At 46.3% G+C, this 22,325-nt stretch overlaps 1 protein-coding gene across 1 annotated transcript in view; it reads left to right on the forward strand.

Annotated features, from left to right (window-relative positions):
* The first annotated feature begins 2,770 nt into the window (after positions 1 to 2,770).
* Pik3ap1 (phosphoinositide-3-kinase adaptor protein 1) overlaps positions 2,771 to 22,325 on the forward strand; it is a 115,156-nt gene continuing 95,601 nt past the window's right edge. Inside the window, exons 1-2 of the mRNA XM_048452866.3 lie at positions 2,771 to 2,920; positions 11,851 to 12,270. Of these exons, the coding sequence (XP_048308823.3) occupies positions 2,908 to 2,920; positions 11,851 to 12,270 (433 nt within the window). The 5' untranslated portion in view covers positions 2,771 to 2,907. The remainder of the gene's footprint in view (positions 2,921 to 11,850; positions 12,271 to 22,325) is intronic.

The raw sequence follows: 22,325 nt of genomic DNA on the forward strand, positions 1-22,325 counted from the left end.
GTTGGAGATTGTGGCACTACCACAGGACAGCTGGTGGGCTTCTGGATCACAGCTCGGGGCAAGGCAAAAATTCTTGAGCAACAACTTTCTTTCCCTCTCTGTTCCCTGTTCCACTTTTTGGCTCCTCCTGTTTACCAGTAACAAACATGGCTGTAATACAACAGTCAGAACTGAGTTCCCCTCCCCATTCCATCCACTTGTGGGCCTTCTAGATGGCAGAGACACCCCTCTCCCAATCATCATTCTGCAGTATTGGAGATGCAAAACTGGAGACACTATTTTCCCTAACCTGGTCCTTCCCATTGAACAGAGAAACATGATGGATTGCATTCAAAATTAATAATGCCTTTTCAGCCAAGGAGTATCAGTCTCTGGTTTCTCTCCCCAGCCAGATTCCAGGAGTCAGAGCCGCTCTACAATGCGAGAAATAAGGCAGCAGACTCAGTGACCAAGACCTTGCCTTCAGTGGACAGATGACCGCTAGCAGCTAGAGATGGTGCAGGACTATTTAGGTTAGAAGTTGTCCGGATCATCCCAGTTAGGAGGCAGGAGAGGGCCCTTGCTTCCTAGAACCTGCAGTCAGAAAAGGGAGCTTGCTTTTGAAGTGAGGACGCTGGGGACTTGGCCTCAAAGACAGGCTAATTATAAAATAACTGCAACAGGGAGCATGGATCAGCCAGGTCTGGTGACTCAAGAGGCTTTAGGGAGGCTTCAGGCCAAGGTAGGGTCTGGAAGGCTAGTGTCTGAACCCAGTATTTTCTGGCTTGGGATTCCCTCACTGCCCACACTGGGGAAGCTGAGGGTTCTCAGGGTCACGGCTTTCTGAGGATCCATAGCTGTAAGTAGAGGACTGGGATAAGAATTCAGGGTTCAGATCCCTGTCCCAGCTCCAAGCTTTGGTCCTACCACCTACCTCTCTTCCCTGTTCACATTCCTCTGCTTCAGCCTGGTCTCCTGCCTATTGACAGTGACATTCTCCCAGAGCCTCACAGTGATCCTCAAATACTGTTGACAGCCTTGTCTGCAAGGCCCTCCTTCCTGGGCCTCCTAACATTGGTTTCCAGTTCTTATTCAGCTTTCCCTTCAGAGATGCTGTCTGTGTTCCCTGGGCATGGGCCTTCTCCATGTTTCTGCCCATACTCTGTCTGTGATGCCTGGGCTTGGGCCTTCTCCATGGTTCTGTCCATGCTCTGGTTCTGGATCTTTATCTCCTCTCCTCACCCACTGCTGCTACTTCAACTCCAAGTATGACATCCTTGGCAAGGCTCTAAGTGGCACCCCCTTGTGCCACGACAGAACTCCCCAGGCCACTACACAGGTACTTCAAGCTCAGTATCTGTAAACTTACCTCCCGCTCCAATTATCATTGCTTTCTGATAGCTTGGATAACACACGGCTGGACTTTGGCAATTTATATTTCCTTCCTCTCAGCTTAATGATTCCCAAGTTTTCAGTGTCTGAAAAGTCCCCTCTGTCCCTGGATCTCAGATGTAAGGATTTCCTGGTCATAGGCATTCATGCACACATTCCACAAATAGTTTCCAAGCATATCTTCTGGCCCGAGTTGGCCCCAGAGGGTAGAGATTCCACAGCAAAAAAGACTGGACTAACTCTGAGGGACTTAGATTGAATACAGGAAGCATCAATGAAAGCTATTCTGAAAATAAACAAATGCTACTATAATCTGAAAGAACTTTAATAGTATGGAATGGCTATCTATCACTGTGCGTCAGAACAAGGATGGAGGCCAAGGATATCCGAAACAGAGAGAATGGCAGGCAGCATGCTCATCTCTGCTTTAGGAATTCCTGTGTGTACCTGTGTTAGACAGAGTAACTGTGCCCAAAGATGCCGGGACCCAAATCTCTAGATCTGTGAATTTGCTACCTTATAGGACAAAGAACTGAAGTTGTAGATGTATTGAGGTGTCCACCATCAGGGAACTATTAGACAGTTTTTCCTGGATGGTCTTGTCAGTTCAGCGAACTCACTTGACCTCCTTAGAAGTAGAAGGGGAGGGGCTGGTGAGATGGCTCTGGATAAGGGTGCCTGCCTCGTGTCAAGTCAAAGTTTGATTCCGTAATGAAGGAGAGAACAGACTCCCACAAGTTGTCTTCTGACCTCTCAATGTAATCTGCAACCTGTGCAAGCATGCTCCCACTCAGGCACACAAATAAATAAAAATAAAACAAACAAATAAAAAGACAATTTTCAAAAAAAGTGGAGGGAGATAGAAGAAAGCCAGAGAAAGAGCTCTGGTAATGGAAGTGGAGCAATAGTGTGTGGAAGGCGGTGATAACGTCCATCTATCAAAAATTACAGTTAACACCCGTGTGCCCTCAGAGGACCAGATCCAAGAAAATGCAGAAGGGTCACAGGAGGGCACCCAAGGGCAACGCCAAGACCCCAAGGCCAGGTGCTTCTCCTTCCTCTTCCTGCAGACCCTCCTTCTTGGGGGCAGCGTCTCAAGGACAAGTCCCAAGGGACAAGATGGTTGGGACAGCTGTGCATCCCCGCCTCAGGTCCCCTCCCCCAGTTCCCGCATCTGAGGCTGTTCTTTGGCGGCCGCCGAGGTTGCTGCGAGCTTTCCTGAGGCACGGGCCACACGTGGCACGAGCAGGGGTCAGCGCCGGGAGCTGGTGGCTGGTCCTGTGGGCTTCTCACTTCCCTTCCCCAACCGCCGCGCGTGCAGGTGCCCAGCGGAGCCCAGCAGGCGGGGCGGACCCTGTGGACACGCCCCCGCGTGAGTCCCTGATGCCCCGCGGGAGGAAGCGGCAGAGTCGCCGCTGTCCTGAGCGCAGCCGGGCTCCACTCCCTCCCCGTGCCAGCGACATCGTCCACTGCAGCTGCGGGCACCGGGTACCGTGCTCCAGGCTGGCCGGGGATGCGAGCTGCTCCCGCGACGGCATGGCAGCCTCAGGTGGGTAGCAGGCACGGTCCCTGGCTCCCGAGTCCCGGCTCGCGCCCTCGGCGTTGGTCCCTCAGCCTCTCTGGCACCACCCACACGGCCTGACTAGCTTTCTCTCATTTTTTTAGTCCTTAGTGCTGGGATCTTGTGTTCTTACTGATGCTTTCTCAGGTCTTCTGTCGCAAACTTCCCCTTCCAACTTTCTCACGTTTCGCCTCTCTGGCTTGTGCGCAATTCTCTCCAATTTCTGCCAGGAACTTCGCCCCATCCCAGTTTCTAAGTTTCTTTTTCTCTCTCTCTAGTTCTGGTCCAAGTAGTCCTAGGGTTTCTTTCTCGGTTGTAACTCTTGAGTATTGAGACCGTTGAAAGGAGGTAGAGGGCCAGCTTCTCTAAAGGGCCAAATGCTTCTCTTAGGGTCTTACCCGACCAATAGGGGGCGCTCAGGCGTCCTAGGTGGTCCTGGAAGATCAGAAGTGGTCCTGGGGCAGCTTAAGAGGTCCCATTCATCCACCGGGTTTGTATTTTTTCCTCTGGAAATGTGCTGAAACCTGAGACTGCTGCCACTTTAAAGCTTCTATTACTGTGTTCTCCGTAGGACTGTAAGGTCCAGGGAGAATTGGAAATTGGTGGGCAAATCTACCTATCACAGGGTGCCAGGGTTTCTTCTGGTTGGTCTTGAGTTTCTTTCTAGATCATGAATGTATGTACTTGGCAAGTCCTCAGCTTGCTGAGGTCTAGGACAAACCACACAATGATAATGTTGAAAGACGATTAATGACCCCTGCCTCTACACCCCAGTGGACATTAGACATGTTATGTTCTTGGTGATGAATTGCAGGCCTGGTCTCTGTTTTGGTGGTTGGTGTGAAAGAAAACAGTGAGTAAATGGGGAATTGCTAGGTGAAAAGAGAGAGTTGCCTGTTTTTGGTTTGGTTTACCAGTGTTTACCCAGCCCAAGGCTGTTGTTTTTAGAGAGACAGTGCCTGAAAACAGGAAGAAAGAAGTGTAGTGGGCTGGGGAAGTCACTGCTTGGGAAGGAAGAACCAGCTCTCTCCAGATCTGAGAAGGCCTAGCCTCAGGTCATGGTACTTTGGAACCAGGGTCCAAAGGGCGGTGATGGTACTGGCTCATTACTGAAGAGGGTGGGAGTGGTTCATCTCTCCCTAGTCAGGCTCTATGGGTTGGAAGAATCAGTGATGGAGGCAAGGGTTCTATACAGGGGTTCATTCACTGGGCAGACGTTGATGTCGTGATTATGGTTTCCAGGCACGGTACTAGGTGTTCAGGAAACCAGAAGATAAAAGCCATGTAACCGTGAGGGCAGGGAAGACAACGACTCATTTAATAAGACAATACTTGGCATGATATGGGCAAAGGGAAAACAAATGGTAGTGAGGGGGTTTGAGTTAGACTTTCAAATGGAATGGTTAGGTGAAGTCTCAGAACAAAGGAAATTAGGCAAGACCCAAAGGAGTGGGAGATAGAGGGCCCTGGGGAGGTGAGCGCTCCAAGCAAAAGGTCTGTGCCATGTGTTCAAGATACAGGGAACAACTATCATGGCTGGGTGGATGGAGGAGTTAGGAAGAGAAGAAAATAAGCTGGCTGTGCTTCCGCCCCCTTTCCTGGCTGGAACAGGCGAACAGCAAACTGGTGAGCCTTGAGCAAAGGAGGCCAAGCAACCTGCTTTCCCTGCCTTGTGTCTAGGAGGCTGGCTCCAAGAGGTGTAGCTGAGGGGGCTAGCCTCGACAGGAGGACTCAGGTTTAGATGAGGACTCCAGCCCAGCAACCAAACCTAGTACACTCTGTGGATTGGTGAATAAAGCTATCCAAACCTCTTGCTGTCATTGCCTCTGTGGCGAGACACCGTGCCAGGTGGTGTGAGTGAGACTGGGTTCCCCTGGGCTCCCTGCAGTCTACAGCTACAAGTCCTCGTGAGGGCAGGTCACAGTGGGAGGAAGTCTTGTTTCCCGCTAACATGCCATAGGCTGGAGAGTCAGCCAGGCCAACCTCCTGTATGGTTTTCTTATTTTTAAAATAATAGTATAATGTATTTACCCAAAATGCTCTGTGTCTAACCTTTTGACATCGTGGCATGACATCATGTCCAAATGAGTTGAGTCCCACTCATAGCTATGCTGGGATATGTTCGACTCACGGGCTACTGATTGGACGTGCCTGAAAGAGCACAGTGAGGGGTTTCTAGTGTCTTCACAAGCATGTGACTTTGAGAGGGATGTCATCCCCTCAAAGAGAGGTGTTGCCTCCTTTCCAGTACACCAGTCTACCTCACCTCTGGAATGCCCTGCTCTGAACTGGAAGATGAATGGGATCGTGTAGTCTGTGGTTTTAATGACTGACTTCTTGCTGCGTAATGTGTTCAAGGTCCACTCAGCTGTAGCTTAATCCTCTGGCCTTCTTAAATTCCCTGCCATCAGAGGGTGAAAATTAGTCTTTCCTGAAAGATGTGTTTGCTCAGTTTGCTTGAAATCGTGAAGAATCTTGGCCCCTTGGCCTTGGAAGAACCTTGAGTAGTGAGGTGAAGTGTGAGCACTTTGTGCTGGAATCGTTTCCCTTATTTACCAGAGAGAGAGAGTGAGGAAAGCGCCTAGGGCGTCCCCAAAGGTACCAAGTCTGCAGCTGGTGAAGATCAGAGTACTTCCTTCCAGGCTGTGGCCTCCACGAACCCGAGGAAAGTGCTCAGATCTTGTCCTGCCCCCTCTTCCCAGGTTCCTCTTTAGATCCTCCTGCCATCACGGGGCTTGTCGGGTCACAGGCACAGCAATAGCTCAACTAGTAAGAGTGTTTGTCCCCAAACCTGATGACTTGAATTTGATCCCCTGGGACTCACATGGGAGGCCCCGGGGAGAGGGAGAACCGGATCCTGCAAGGTGTTCCTGGACCTCCACATATATGCTGTGGTTTCATGAACACACAGCACAGCGTGCACACACACATACAACAATAAGTGAATGAATGAGTGAATGAAGGAACGAATAGTGGCGCTCTGGTTCCAACATGGCTCCAGGTCAAACAGACAGGGTCCCCTGCAGGGTCAGTGTCAGCCATTGTGTGTTGCTCCCCCTCCCACCCCCGTGTCCCACAAATCCCCACTACTGTGACTCCTTCCTGGACTCAATCCCTTCCCGCCTGTAGCCAAACCTGTTCTTTGCAGTCCACCAGAACAAAACCCTTTCCTCCTTTCTGCCACGGTCTGTGGGCTCCTTGTTGACTCATGCATTGTTTCTCTTACTGAATAGGAAAAAGAAGTGGTTGAAAATGGGGAGCAATGACTTGGGGATGAAGGAAGGGAATTGTGGAAGAAAGGGGGCATTCCCCCACATGGGGAGAGTTGCTGACAAAGCTGACAGCTCTGGCTGCTCCCTCGGGGAGGAACTTGAACTTCCACTTTGGACTTTTTTACAACTTCCCCAGCTTTTGATTTCAGCAGCCCTGAAGGCGTCGGGAGGATGGTAAATTGAATTGCAGTTATTTACAGTGAGAGCAGATTTGCCTCCATTTATGATATTGGTTGAAGTCAAACTGCACATACACATACACACACACACACAGTCACACACACACACACACACACACAGAGTCACAGAGGTTGTGATATTAATTTGACCGAGGCACCAGTCACTTTCTTTTCAAATATTCTTTTAATTTATTATTAAATTATTATTCTTAGGTGCATTGGTATTTTGCCTGCATATGTATCTGGGTGAGAGTGTTGGATTCCTTGGAACTGGAGTTATAGACAGTTGTAAGCTGCCATGTGGAATCTGGGACTTGAACCCAGGTTCTCTGGAAGAATCACCAGTGTTCTTAACCACTGAGCCATCTTGCTAACCCCCAGACAATCTAGGGCTTTTTGTTTTGTTTTATTTTGCTTTGTATTTTCAAGACAAGGTTTCTCTGTGTAGTCCTGGTTGCCCTAGAACTAGCTCTGTAGACCAGGCTAGCCTCAAACTCACAGAGATCCACCTGCCTCTGCCTCTTGAGTGCTGGGATTAAAGGTGTGGGCCTTCCTAAATACTCTTGCTTAATGGAGATTGGATTCAAACCTTGAGTCCCAGGAACAAGCCACTTTAAATGGCTGTTTTCCATATTCGATTATGTTTTTAATAAAGTTATTTTGGAACAGATTTAGATTTCCAGGAAAATGACAGAAACTTTGTAGAGTTCCCATGTATTCTAATTCCCCGTTCTTACTGGCAACTTACATTAATGTGATACACTTACTGAAACACCTAAACCAGTATTGGTAATTATTATTTTTGGAGGGTGCCTTTTAAGACAAGATATCAACATATAACTCAGACTAGCTTGGAACTCACTATGCCCCAGGTTGTCCCAGGTTGGACTCTGTAATTCTTTCTTCCCCTGCTTCAGCGTCCCACATTCTGGGTGGTCAGTTAGTTTTTAGCCTATGCTTTTTTTCAAGTCTCTTTAGTTTGTACACAGTGTCCCTGGTTTCCATCCAAGATAACACACTTAATTTCCCAGTGATGTCTCCTTAGGTGCCTCTCAGCTGGGATTTTTATCATATTTTCCTAGATCTTGATAGCCCTTGGCAATCCTTTTTTAAAGGCAGATTTTATGAGTACCAGTGTTTTGCCCACATGTATGAATGTGCACCACGTACACACCTGATGCCCGAGGAGCTCAGAAGAGGGCATCATTACAGAAGGTGTGAGCCATTATGTAGATGCTGGGCACTGGATCCCAGACCTCTGCAAGAGCAACAAATGCCTTTAATTGCTGAGCTTAATCTCGAAATCCTTGGCAGTCCTTTAGAAGTGCACTATTTTTACTGATCATTTGAGATTTCATATGTGTGTGCAGTGTGTTTTGTTTATGCTCACCCCCACAGCTTGTCCTGGACCCCTTACTTTTTCCTCCTGACCTCACCTCTCACTATGAAAGTCTTGAGAAGCGCTAGTCAGGGATTTTGTTTTAAGAGCACAGGCTATTAACACATCTCCTGGTTGTTGATAGTGATCTTGGTCATTGGGTGGAGACAGTATTTGTTGAATTTGTCTATTTTGAAGTGACTTTTTCTGTCTTTCCATACTGGGCTCTTTGGAAAGAAATCACTAGGCACAACCCACATTTAGAAAGAGATGTGTTATGTTTCCCTGAGGGTTGGATTACCTACAGAAATTACCTGGGATTTGTATGCATAAGAAATTTGTATTTTTTTTTTTCAGGGTGTTTTTGGGGAAGGAGTTGCTTTTTCGAGACAGTGTTTTTCTGCATAGCCTTGGCTATCCTGGAATCACTCTGTAGACTAGGCTGGCCTCGAATTCCCAGAGAGTTCCTACCTGCTCCTGCTTCCTAAGTGCTGGGATTAAAGGCATATACCACCACTGCCTGGCCTTTTGTTTTGTTTTTCTTTTCTTTTAGTTTTTTGTTTTTTGTTTTTCGAGACAAGGTCTCTCTGTAGCTTTGGAGCCTGTCCTGGAACTCATTCTGTAGACCAGGCTGACCTCAAACTCATACAGATCTGCCTGTCTCTGCCTCCCGAGAGCTGGGATTAAAGGCATGTGCCACCACCGCCCAGCTTCCCTCAGTTTTGAATTACTATTGTCTTACTGATTTTGGTGCTGGAGATTGAAGGAAGGACCTTGTGCTGCTCCACTGAGCTACATCCCATCCTCTCCCTAGTTTATTGGCTCAATCACCTAATTCTGGCACTATGTATGGACTCATGGGCATCTCACTTATATTTTGTGCTCTGACTTGCAATGCCTTGTAACATCAGCTATTTTCCTTCCCACACTGCTTCTGCTTGGACTGTGGAAGCCCCTTCAGTTGGCCCTCATTTCCTCTCACATGCACTCATCATAGTATTTTCACTGGAGCAGGTCCTTATTTTTTGCCATACAAGATGCTTTGGGCTCCTTGTATACTTCTTGCCATGTGAAATAAATATTCCTAGAATCATTGGGAGAACCAGCCAGGAATTTCTGGTTCGTCTTTTTAATTAGAAAATGGCATTTCAAACCAACGGCACTAGATGTGTTTTAATTGTACTTTCTAAATTACATTTTGCATTTCTTTGACCTTTAAAATAGGGTGCACTTTATAAATTCAGAATGGGGGCTCTGCAGTCAACTCCTGGTATTGCCCTCATGGTTCACTCTTTGGCAGCAGCTCATGAACAATGAACTTTAGTGTTGATGCTGAGTGAGGCTGTTGTAAGCATGCACTCCTGGACTAGTCTTGAAGATTGAGTGAGAGAGTAGGCCAAGGTGTTTAGGTGGAAGTTGTAGAAATCAGAGGACCATTTGTGGGAGTTGGTTCCTTCCTTCTTCCATGTGAGCTTTGGAGGACTGACCTCAGGTAATCAGGCTTAGTACAAGAGTCTTTGCCTGACCAGCCACCTAGCTGGCCTCATCATGAACATCTTGAGGAAGGTTGTTTCCCAAATTTCTGAGAAATCGCCACACTGACATCCAAAGGGGTTTTACCAGCTTGCATTCCCACCAGCAATGGAGAAGTGCTCCCTTTCCCCCATAACCTCTCCAGTATAAGTTATCATCAATGTTTTTGATCTTGGCCATTCTTACAGGTGTAAGATGGAATCTCAGAGTTGTTTTGATTTGCATTTCTCTGATGACTAGGAATGTTGAACATTTCCTTAAATGTCTTTCAGCCATTTTAGATTCCTCTGTTGAGAGTTCTCTGTTTAGGTCTGTACTCCATTTTTTTAAATTGGATTATGTGATCTTTTGATGTTCAAATTATTAAGTTCTTTGTATATTTTGGAGATCAGACCTCTGTCTAATGTGGGGTTAGTGAAGATCTTTTCCCATTCTGTAGGCTGCTGTTTTGTCTTGTTGATCGTGTCCTTTGCTTTACAGAAGCTTTTTAGTTTCAGGAGGTCCCATATATTAATTGTTTCTCTCAGTGTCTGTGCTGCTGGGTTATATTTAGGAAGTGGTCTCCAGTGCCAATGCGTTCAAGTGTATTTCCCACTTTCTCTTCTATAAGGTTCAGTGTGGTTGGCTTTATGTTGAGGTCTTTGATCCATTTGGACTTGAGTTTTGTGCATGGTGATAGATATGGATCTATTTTCGTTCTTCTACATGTTGATATCCAATTATGCCAGCACCACTTGTTAAATATGCTTTCTTTTTTCCATTTGATTTTTTTTTTGCTTCTTTGTCAAAAATCAGGTGTTTGAAGATGTGTGGATTGATATCCGGGTCTTCTATTCATTTCCATTGGTCCTCCTGTCTGTTCTTATGCCATAGTCTACTTTCTTAATGATGCTTCTTATGTTCAAGACATCCTCTTCTTCTTTACTTCTTTGTCCACTTGTTAACCTTTCTGAAAACACTGCCACTGGCTTGGCATGGTGGCACATACCTCTAAATGCTGGCCCTTGGGAGGTGGAGCCAGGAGGGTCTAGAGTTCAAGTTAGCTGCCAAGGGAGATGGCCAGAATAAAGGATTTTTCCTATGGTCTTTTTGGAGCTTAGAGTCCTGGGGACTTACTCTGATCCTATTTCTGACCTTAACTGAACCACTCAGTGATATATGGATCAGAAATGCCATTTCTTTATTTTTATTGGGCGTGCATGTGTGCTGTGTGTACATGTGTACCATGACATGTGTGTGGAGGTCAGAGGACAACTTTGTGGCATTGATTCTATCCTTTCATCTTCTGGGAACTACACTCGGGTGGCCAAGCTGTCCCAAAACACCTTTACGTCCTGAGCCACCTCAACACCCCCAGGGCTGACATTTCGTTGTGAAATTCTACGACTTAGATCACTGTTTCACAAACGGTCCCCTGCCCTTCCCCCAGCCTGCTTCATCATAGGATGCATGTACACTTTGTGTTCATCCATGCCGCATTATTTCCAGACTAGGATGTCAAAGCCACGGCCTGGGACAGTGTCACAGTAATGTTAAGAGCCTACCTTCTTTGAATTTCGATCATTGGAAGATGTGACATGACTCTTTTATAAGAGTCTTGGCCTATTTCCTGATAGGAGGAAGTAGAGGCTGGGACAAAGGATTGGACTGGGAACCACCATGAATGTTGGTCCTGGCTCTACTGTTAACTTACTGATTGTGAATCTGAGTAAGCCCCTTCATCTTCTCAGACAATGTGTTTCTTTCACCTGTAAGTGAAGGATAAGGACCAGGTGACTCCATCCCTGCCCTCTTTGCCTGTTTGTTTCTGCCCGTCTGTCACAGACCAACCGTGCGGGAGAGAAGGTCAAAGCATCAACTCACACGGTACCCTCTCACACTTATACTCGGTCAATGAGAGGCTCATGACACCAGTCTTTAACTCCTGAGGGTTCTTTTTCTACTCCAAGCTCTTTGCTGAGAATTTGGCATAAAGATTGTCATGCTGTTTCTACTACTGAGGCCCAGAAAATTTTAGTAATTTTTCCTGGAGTTGTGTGGCTAGTTGGCAGAACCAGAATTCTGACCCTTACAGTCTGATCTCACTGCTATGTTCCTGACCACTGTATTTGAAACAGAACTATGTTTTAGGTTCAGATCAGCTACTGGCTACCTCTGTGAGCCCTGGCTAAGTAACTCAACGGGCCACATTGAGCACCAATGGCAAGGGTCTGTTAGCGGCCTGCTCTGATCACCCAACAAAGCCAGAGAGCAAGAGAGCTGTGACCCTCTCCCTCAGCTTTTACTCTCTGTCATAGGCAGATAAGACCACGCCCTAGGGCTTGCTGTCCCAAAAGTCATTGGCTAAAGAAATCCTACCACTGGCACGTGTTTGGGTGACGAGTGTGGCGTGTCTGGCACATTGGTGTACTGCAAGAAGGAAAAAGGGCTAGACAAATGGATTAGGTATTCCTGGGAAGTTGTAGGTACCGGGCCCTGTTGGATAGTATGTCTCCCCAGTTTCAGATTGCCTCCAAGAAGCAGCAGGCATTAACGAACTTCCCTGTCTCCTTGCAGGGTGGGGCCGAGGATGCGACATTCTCATCTTCTACAGCCCAGATGCGGAGGAATGGTGCCAGTACTTACAGGACCTTTTCATATCCTGCCATCAGGTCCGCAGCCAGAAGATGCGGACATACCGGCTGGGCCCGGAGACCTCCTTCTCTGCCCAGGACCTGTGGGTGTTCCGGGATGCACGGTGCATGCTGGTGCTACTGTCTGCGGGGCTGGTGGAATGTTTTTGCCAGCCCGGACTGCTGCCGGTACTGCAGCGAGCCTTCCACCCTCCGCAGCGTGTGGTGCGGCTGCTGTGCGGAGTACAGTCCGAGGATGAGGACTTTGAGACCTTCTTTCCGGAATGGGCGCACTGGCAGGAGCTCACCTGTGATGATGAGCCGGAGACCTACCTGGCGGCTGTGAGAAAAGCCATTTCTGAAGGTAAGGGTTCATGGCAAAGAGAGGCGCGCTCAAGAGGAATCACATAGAGCGGCATTCTAGATCCAGGCGAAGTATCTTTATTTGAACATTGGTTATTTGTGTTAGAAAATGAGGAAAATTTTCCTCAGAGATGCAGTGTCCCCCGAGGCTCTAGCTCAGGGAGAGAGTACTTCCTACCATGTGCAAGGCCCTGGCGTCAATCCTCCAGAGATTTAGGTAGTTCTTGGTTTAGAGTGGCCAGATTTCTAAGATGGGATAGGTTGAATCTTTTTGCTAAAATTTTCTATGCTTCGAAGCGACATAAAAACCAGGTTCCCCACTATGAAGCAGGGATAGGAAGGAGACACTTTGATGATTATGGTGTGACTGGCTTGCCTGCCAGCTCTTATCACTGCAGCCCTCCCTGCTTGCCTTCCGCTTCCACTCTCTTCTTTGTAGTGACCTTGATAGCTTTGTTGAAATGTCAATTAAAAAGAACTTGTTTATGGAGCAATAACCCTCTTTTTTTTTTCCTCTTTGGCCCACCTCCTGTCATTCGCACTGCTTCTCCTTTCAAACTGGTAACTTTCCAGACCTTTCTGCAGGGCTAATGACTTCCCTGGGGCAGGATATGACACACACTCTGATTAACAGAAGCAGAAGATGAGCACTGGGATGGTCGCAGGTCACAGCTTCTCTTCCCCTTTTGGCTTTTCTGTTTGGCCTTCGCATGAGCTGTGAGCAGGCTGTGCGTCTGCCTTCTGTTTTCTTGCCATTTGAGGTCTTACATACTTGGCACCAGCCAAGAAACCTGGACAATTACCAGCCCAATTTCCCTTTGCCTCGGTAGTTCTAGGTGTAACGTGTGCATTAATGTATTAATGTAGCTCATCCATCCTCTCTTCCATTTCCTGATCCAAAGTCAGAATTTACCAACTCTAAGATGGGCCTGGTGGTTCCTACAGGTTTGAAACCCCAGCTCTTTCAGAGACAGTAGCAGGAAGATCTAAAGTTCAAGGTTGACCTGGACTACACACAGTAAATTCAAGGCTAGACTCTGTTTTAGGGTGGGGTGGGGGAAGGTATGAAGAGGGCTGAGAATGTAGCCAGCCCCCCCCCTCCCGTTCTGGAGCACATAGTGCAAGGCTGGAGGTTCAATCCCCAGGACTGAAGCAAGAACAGCAAACCTATGTCCTGGTCTGCGTTTTGTTGCTGTGATAATGCATGCGAACCAAAGGCCATCTGGGGGAGGAAAGGATTTATTCCAGCTTCCAAGTTTTAGTCTATCACCAAGGGAAGCTAAAGCACGGACTTCAGGCAGGAGCTCAAATCAGAATCCAATGGATGAATGCTGCTTACGGGCTTACTCCCTAAGGCTTGCTCAACTTGCATTCTTATACAGTCCAGGACCACCAACCCACAGGAAAGCTCTTCACAGACAGCCATTCATCAAACAAATGCTCCAAAGACCTGCTCACAGGTCAGTCTGATGATGGCAGTTCTTCAGTTGAGGTTTCTTACTTCCTGGGTAATGTAACGAGTGAGTATGACCAGGTCTCAGCACAATAGAGTCATGCTCACTTTGTAATACAAATAACAGGTGTTTTTTGTTTTTTTTTTTTTGAGACACGGTTTCTCTGTAGCTTTGGAGCGTGTTCTGGAATTAGCTTTTATAGACCAGACTGGCTGTGAACTCACAGAGATCTGCTTGCCTCTGCTTTCTGAGTGCTGGGATTAATGCAAATAACTGGTGTTAATGCAAGAGATGACTCACTTGAAGTGCTTGGGACCCCATTAACAATTTTCTAGAGTTCACTCATTTTGACTTTGAAATGTCAGGAAAAGCACACCATTCAGATATGCACGATTATGTTTCATTGCTTTTTGGGAGCTGTGAGTTGTTCCTCCCCAAGGGTGACTTCATTGCAGTGGGCCAATGCAGCGTCATTGCTGATCACTGTGATCTGCCAGTCAATCATTCAGAGCTCCCTGGAAGGATTGCTATTTCACAGTTTGTACTCATCATTAGTCTCTTAAACAGAATTGTGCCAATATTTTAAAAAATATTAAAGAGAGTAAATGGGGAGCATGGAGACCATGGGAAAGGGTAGAAGGGGAGGGGAGAGGGGAAAAATAAATAGCTCAATAAAAACAATAAAAAAATAAAAAAACAAACAAAAATATCAGCTATAATTCTACAGATAAAGATAATAGCTAATATTTTGGTATGCTTCAAGGTAATCTTAATGATAGATTTAAAAATATATAATGTATACTTACATAACTGAAGGAAAGTTTTACAACCTAAAAGAAATTTTAAGGCAGTGGTGGTGCATGCCTTTAATCCCAGCACTTGGGAGGCAGAGGCAGGCAGATCTCTGAGTTTGAGGCCAGTCCAATTTACAAGAGCTAGTTCCAGGACAGGCTCCAAAGCTACAGAGAAACCCTGTCAAAAAAAAAAAAAATTAAAGGTTTGAGAAGAAGCTCATTGAGAAAGTACTTGCTTAACATATGTTAGGTCCCAGATAGGGTGCTGGAGGCAAAGAACCTGTACTGCTCTAGCAAAGAACCTGAGTTTGATTCCTAGAACCCCAAAGAACCTGAGTTTGATTCCTAGAACCCACTTCAGGTGGCTCTCAGCTCCTCTGGGAGCTGTGAGTTCCTAGGGTATCTAAACCCACATGTACATACATGCACACAAACACACATGTGCACATATAACTAAAAGTAGGAAAAATCAGTCTTAAAAAGTACAAAGGCATACTTTTAATAAGATTTGGGAATGTCCAGTGATGAGACACCTGCCTACATTCATCTCCTCTGGTATTTTACGTTTTGCTCTATTTTACTCTGGACTATGATGCTATGAGGCTTCACCTTCCAGTGCTTCAGAAAGGTGAATTTCTTCACAGTAGTCCTTTTGTTCCAAGAACAAATAATGTATTGTTGGAACGAGACTATTTCAATCATTTGCTAGATCAGTAGCTCCATACTATATACCAGAATATATGTTAATCAGCTCAAGTAAAGACACATATTTGGTCCAGTGACTGCAACAGAAACACTAATTGATTATGTTTTCGTTAGCTATCTGTCTTCTTTTTTTGGGGGGGGGGTGATTTAATTTTTTTTTTCAGCAATTTTTTTTATTTTTTATTAAAAATTTCCACCCCCTCTCATTGCTCTCCCCATTCACCCTCCCCCTCCCTCTTCAGTCCAAAAGCCGTCAGGGTTCCCTGCCCTGTGGGAAGTCCAAAGTCTTCCCCCTTCCATCCAGGTCTAGGACGGTGAGCTTCCAAACAGACTAGGTTCCCACAAAGCCAGTACATGCAGTAGAATCAAAACCCAGTGCCATTGTCCTTGGCTTCTCAGTCAGCCCTCATTGTCAGCCACATTCAGAGAATCCAGTTTGATCACATGCTCCATCAATAACGAGACTATTTCAGCAATTAAAATAAGCTGCTTAGTGGGAAATCTGCAGTTCAGAATCAATGGGTATAGGGACATATAGAATTAAGAAATAGTGGGGGATGGAAATTCAGAGTGCTGGTGGTCACACACAGTCAGTTAGACTTGAATTTGAATAAATGCTTCTGAAATTTTCATGTACCAAAAAGAACTTGCGGACCTTATTAGTAGCATATGTTGACTGAAGGCTGGGTGGAACTCAAGAATCTGCATTTCTCTTTTTAAAAATTGGTTTATTTATTCTTCACTCATACATTACACCCCAACTGCGGTTCCCCCCACTCTTCCCAGTCCCTCCCTCCCAATTCCACACTCCCCAGATCCACTCCTCCTCCTTTCCCTTCAGAAAGAAGCAGGCATTCCAAGGATTTCAGCCTGGCCTAACAAGTTACAGTAAGACTAGGCACAGACCCTCGTATCAAGGCTGGATGAGGCCACTCAGTAGGAGGAAAAGGGTTCCAAGAGCAGAGACACCCCCACTCCCACTGTTAGGAGTCCCACAGGAACACCCAGCTATACAACCATAACTCCGACCCATAGAGGGTCCCTGATTGTCACCCTGGTGTCTGTGAGCCCTGGTTAGTTGAAGAATCTACATGTCTAGCAAGCTCCTACGCTGTTGCCAGTGTGGCCCAGGGTCCACCACTTCAGGCCACTGGTCACAGCGCCATTGTGCCTGAGCCATTTTCTCAAAGCCTCAGTTCTCTGGAAACCAGGGTGGCTCCTGTAAACTGGCTGGTCTAGGTATAAAGTTAGACCAGTGTTTGATGGTTAAACTGTTAATTTTCAACATGGAACCCCAGTGTTCTCTTTACTTACAAAGTCTGTGTGTTCACTCTGGCAGGTTTTAATCTTTCAGTTCTCTAGATATAAATGCTTCTGACTTTCAGATGGGAGTCCTGTACTACTTTAATCTCTATTCTTTCTTCACTTAATAATTGACAATTATTTCTATCTCATGAAAAAATGTTTTGGAGGTTTTACAATATTTCTAAGTTTGGCAATCTCCTTAAAACTGAACATATGTTTAAATTAGAGTCTGCAGTGTGTTGAAGTTTATCTTCCAAGTTCTTCATCTGTAAAATGATGGGGTTGAACCAGATGATGTGGAAGGTTCTTCCAGTCCCCTGGGCTGTAATATATTATGAAGCACTTGCTAAGAAGACAGCAAGTCATTGCAACTTTTAAGTGGACCCAGTTCAGTTCCCGGGAACAATGCATGGCCGTGTGGGAGGCTGTCCTGTTGTTCTGGATTCTTTGCTGGACTTGTTGGGCGATTGTTTTCAAATAAGGAAGTGAGAAAACCCGAGGTATAGCACAGCAATTATTTCCTCTTTTTACTGAAGCTCTATTCTTTGCTGCAAGTCTCACTGGAATACAAAAATAGATTCTGTGAGACTATGTGGGAAAGAACTCGGTGGTGGGTGATACTGAGCTTGCTTCAAAGGCTCTTCTGTGTGTGTGTTTGCACATATGCCCCTATGAATGCTTGCTCACATGCTGAGAGTGGAGGGAGGCATGAAAGCTTTTGTTTAGCATTGCAGCAGTGATCTTATCTGCTTTTGAAATTGTCTGTTTATTCTCTCTGTGTGTTCAGGTGTGCAGAGGCCAGAGATTGACCTTTGGTGTCTTCCTCTATTGCTGTCCACCTTGTTTTTCAAGATAGGTTCTCTCACTGAACCTGGAACTTACAGATTGACTAGGCTGACTGCCCCCCACTGTCATTTCTCCAGTCCTAAGACTGCAGACAAGCCCCGCCATGTCTGGCTTTTAGGTGGATGTTGGGGTTTGAACTCAGGTCCTTAGACTTGCGCAGAGAGTACCGTACCAACTGAAAACCCAGCCCTTGTCTGCTTTCTTCATTTGCATTATCCTCTACCTGCTTCCCCTGCCTCACCACGCCTTTATGTTTCAGGAGGTCTCATGGTACCCAAAATTATGATGTGTTTCCCCTTTGGTTCCCATGGGAAACTATGAGAGGGTAATGTCTATATCTGGTTTTCTTTGTGGATATTAGCATTCTATTGGTTTTTTTCTTTCCAGTTTTATTGAAGTATAATTGACAAATAAAATTAAATGCACTCTAAGTACATAAATAAGGATTTATAATACATATATAGTGTAAAAATAATTAGCACGGTCAAATTAGTTAACATATCTCCCTCGCCTGTGGTGTTGTGTTTTGTGTGTGTGTGTGTGTGTGTGTGTGTGTGTGTGTGCATGTGTTGAGAACTCTTTGCAAACTCCAAGTAAACACTATGGTATTATTAACTCTAACTTCTGTATTGCACAAAAGAGTCCCAGAGCTTACTCATTTCCAGACTGCAGTGTGAACCTTTGGATGGAGTGCCATCCCCCAGCCTCCATCCCGCCCAGCCCTGGCCACCATGGCTAATCTACTTCTGTGAGTCTGACTTTAGATTCCGTGTGTAAGGGAGCTCATGCAGTATTCAGCTTTCTGAATCTGGCTTGTGACCCTTACCATAATGTCCTCTTGGTTCATTCATAGTGCAAATGACAGGATTTTCTACTGTTTTGTGGCTGAGGAATATTTCTTTTTGCATTTTCTCAAGTAAGAAGGGATATTTTCCCCAAAAGTTACGTATGCTTATCACAATGCATAAAAATGTTTTTAAAAATTATTTTCCCTTTTCACAAATAAATGACGAGAATATTCACGTGCTTCATGCCTAATTTGGTGACTCTCTGTTGATTTTTCCCCTCTCGTATTCCTCTACTGCTCCCATAGACCGAGTGGGGCACCTGCACGGAGTGTCCCTGCATCCCATGGACTCGACCCACAGCTTTACGGTGGGTTTGGTTGTTGAACTTTATTTATTAAAGGTTTCCCTTTGTGTCCCAGTTTAGTTTGATATATTAAACAGCTAGTAATAGTTAAAAGCTTGAATGTGCATGTGTGTGTGGTGTGTGTGTGTGTGTGTGTGTGTGTGTGTGTGTGCGCACATGCAGGTGCTTGTGCCTGTGCACTTGCTCACAGAGGCCAAAGGAGGATGTTGGGTATACTGATTAATTGCTTTCTGCCTTACTCATTTGCAATAGGATATCTTACTGAACTTGGAGCTAAGCTGACAGCCAGCAAGCTGCCAGTTCTGGCTCCTGTCTCTGTCTCCTTCCCATAGCACTAGGATTCTGGGCACATGGCTTTAAAACGTTTTGTTTTGCTATATAATAGAATGAGTGCTGGGATACTAGCTTGTGCAGCCAGTGCACTTCTTACCCACTGAGCATCTCTAGCCTGGGTGAGTTTCTTGTTTTCGACAGTTACTCAGTAGAATGCACCGAGCATCCTATGTGCTTTTATCCCTGCACAGGTGTTGATGGGCAGATGGGGAAACTGAGGCTCAGGAGGTTCAATGCCTGTGTGAAGGACAAGCAGCTCACGTCAGCACCGAAGGCTTTTGTGCTTTAGAATATTCCCCTCTTTGCCTTTCATTTTCCTGTCTCCCTTTCCCACCTTCCTCTTTCTCGTTCAGACTAGAAATGAAGGGGAAAGAGCAGAGGAAACTGAGGCCTCTGTCAGCTCTCGAAACCACAGATTCCCAGACCAGGCAGAGCCCTGGCAGTGTTTATATGCAGAACTCCACCCCTGAGTCACTGAACCCAAGTCTCTAGGGTCAGCCCTGGGAATATGAATTTTAAAATGCTTCAGGGGCAGTTTACTCGGCAGGTCTGGGCTCTGTCTGGGGCCTGGTGTTCCACCATTCAATTCTTCTGGTCAGAAGAGGCAGCAAACCGAGGGCTGTTCCGGGAAGTCACGGGGCAGCAGTCCCAGGGGCTCAGAGTTTGGCTGTAACTTATTGGCACAGGCCCTCAGAGAAGTCAGACCCTCTCAGAGAAGGGGAAGTAGCTGAGCTCGCTCTGTGTGGTGGCATCGTGGATGGTAAGTTATGGATGACTTCTGGGCTTCCTTGAGGCGGAGGGGTTGGAGCTGGCTTGAGATCTGGTGGATTGGACACGTTTTGTCCCACGGTCCTGTGCGGCTGTGGACTTTCAATCTCGATCTTTCTGGGCCGTGGTTTAGATGACTCTGCAGCCAGCTCCTTGCCAGAGCCTCACACTCCCCACCCCCCGCAGGTGCTTTCTTCATACTTTCCCCTTTGAAACGATCTGTGCTTTGGGGAAGGAGGTGCCCCGGCTGGGAGAGCGAAATCTTTCTGGGGCCACCACAAAGCTACAGTCTGTCCGAATGTCATTATGATTTCCCCTGACAAGCCCTCGACCGTCCGGTGAAACCAGGGCCACTGTTTGCTCTCCAAACTACGCGACTTACTGCCAAGCGTACCTGGAACAGTTAGTAAAGACTCATGCCCAAGGAAAGGCCAGTGCTCATGGAATTTCCGAGTCCCAGATTGGAACTCCAGATTTCCCCACAAAGTTGTGAACTCCAGGGGCAGGGGGTGGTAAGGGTGTCCCCTCACCCCCCCCCCCCACTTTGCTCTATCAGCTCGCTGCCCAACGGACTTCACCCTTCACCTCTCTGTTCACTCAGATGTCTGTGCTCTTTCAGAGAGAGTTTCTGTGTGCCTTTCGGTTGAGAGCGATTGGTGGGCTGCTGTGGGAAGGTAGTGTGGGGTTCCTGAAGGCTTCTAGGGTAGGAATCTCAAGCTTCCACCTGTCTGTGTAAATTAACGTAGGCGGGAATGGTGTCATCAGGCAGGGATTTTGTTTGTTTATTTGTTTGCTTGCTTGCGTTATGGAGAGGGTCTCACTATATAGACCTGGTCGGTTTACAACTTAGTATCTAGAGCAGGTTGGCCTCCAGTTCACAGAGATCTGTCTGCTTTTGTATCCCAAGTGCTTGGATTAAAGGTCGGCGCCACCATACTCCGCTTAGATGTAGGCATTTTACCCACTCATTTCTTCCTATGTTGTTTCAGTATGTATTTTGATTCTTGTTTCCCCTGGGACCATTGTTAGTAGAACTCAGGAGGGATCCACAGTCTCCTATTTCTGAGATGCCCTCCTCTAGACATCACTTTGTTTGATCCCTGTGGTTTCCCTATGAGGCAATGCTGATATCATCTTCATCTTCAAGATGACAGAAGCAAGGTCCCAGAAACACCATGCCTTGCTCAAGGTCACAGCTTTTTCATCTGTAGAAGATCAGGGTCAGGGATGTCTGGTCTGTAGTCTGGTGTCTTCTTTCTTTCTTTCTTTCTTTCTTTCTTTCTTTCTTTCTTTCTTTCTTTCTTTCTTTCTTTCTTTTTCTCTCTCCCCCCTTTCTCTCCTTCCTTCCCCCTCTCTCTTTCTCTCTCTCTCTCGTCCTCTCCCCCCTCCCTCCCTCCCTCTCTCCCTCCTCCCCTCCCTTCCTTTCTTTTTTTCTCTTGGGTTTTTGAGGCAGGGTTTCTCTGCAGCTTTGGAACCTGTCCTGCCCTAGAACTCACTGTAGACTAGACTGGTCTCAAACTCACAGAGATCCCCCTGCCTCTGCTTCTCAAGTACTAGGGTTAGAGGTGTGCACCATTACCGTCTGGCATCTAGCTACTTCTTTATCCAGCTGGCAGGGTCAATCTTTCCTCTGATGGTGCTTGTTAGGCTGCTCCCAGAGCCCCATGCTGAGGTCAGGTGAGACCTGCTGCCCTGTGTCTACATCCCAGCACGGTCTAAGATACACACAGTGCATGCTGCATGGAAAATGGGAAATTTTCTAGTAGTTGCTGTTAGAAAAAAAATTGCTGTAAAAAGATAGACAAAATTAATCTTTGGACTTATTTAGCTCAGTCTATTTTTATTTTAATAGACATTAAGTATAAGAGCCACTTAGGGAGCAGGAGAGATGAATCACATGTCATGTGCTTTAAAACATGTCTACTGTAGCTCCTTCAATTATTTATCAGTTCTGTCAGTCACTGAGGAGTTTTTGATGAGTACCCGCCAGCTGCTGTGTCATGTTGTATGGTTCTCTTCTTTATCCTCTTCTTTTCTCTCTGGTCTCTTTTTGTGTGTGTGTGTTCTTTCTCAGTAAGTCCCCCTCCCCAATTTTGAAACTTCCTATAGTTTTGAAATTATTTCAAATGATGTGTATAATTTCTGTGTCTGTGTATGTGAGTGTAGGGTGTGAGGAGGCCAGAAGAGGGCACTGGTGAGACGGAGCTCCTGGCAGCCTTCGTGAAGACTGAACCACACTGGGGCACTTGATTGCCCTTCAGGAAATTATGCTTGGGTCGGGTCCTGGCCGAGTAGGTTATTGTCTGTCAGTGAGGCAGACTGCTGCAGACTCCACCAAAACCCGGACAGCTCTCTTCATGCTGATATGGAAACCAATAAAACTGATTAAAGGGAGAAACAAAGACAGAAAAGTGTGCCTCTATAATCTTAGTTAGACATTTAAAAGGAGTACTTATCCATGCTGATACGCGCATCTGTGAGGACATGCTCTTAGTTTCTTTCTAGAAAGATACACAAGAAACTGTACCAGAAGGGTACTCTTGGGTAGACGGAAGGCATTTTGAACTTTTGCTGTAGATGTTTTCCCAATGTTCTATTTTTTTCTATGTTTATGATTTCCTTTCAGTTAGGAACCTTTGAGCAAACAATGATGATCTTGGGGATTTTGTGTATGTAGAGGAAGGTATTGGGTTTTTGTC

This window comes from Myodes glareolus, chromosome 7 (assembly GCF_982192425.1).
Source record: "Myodes glareolus chromosome 7, mMyoGla1.1, whole genome shotgun sequence".
In the NCBI taxonomy this organism is placed as follows: Eukaryota; Metazoa; Chordata; class Mammalia; order Rodentia; family Cricetidae; genus Myodes; species Myodes glareolus.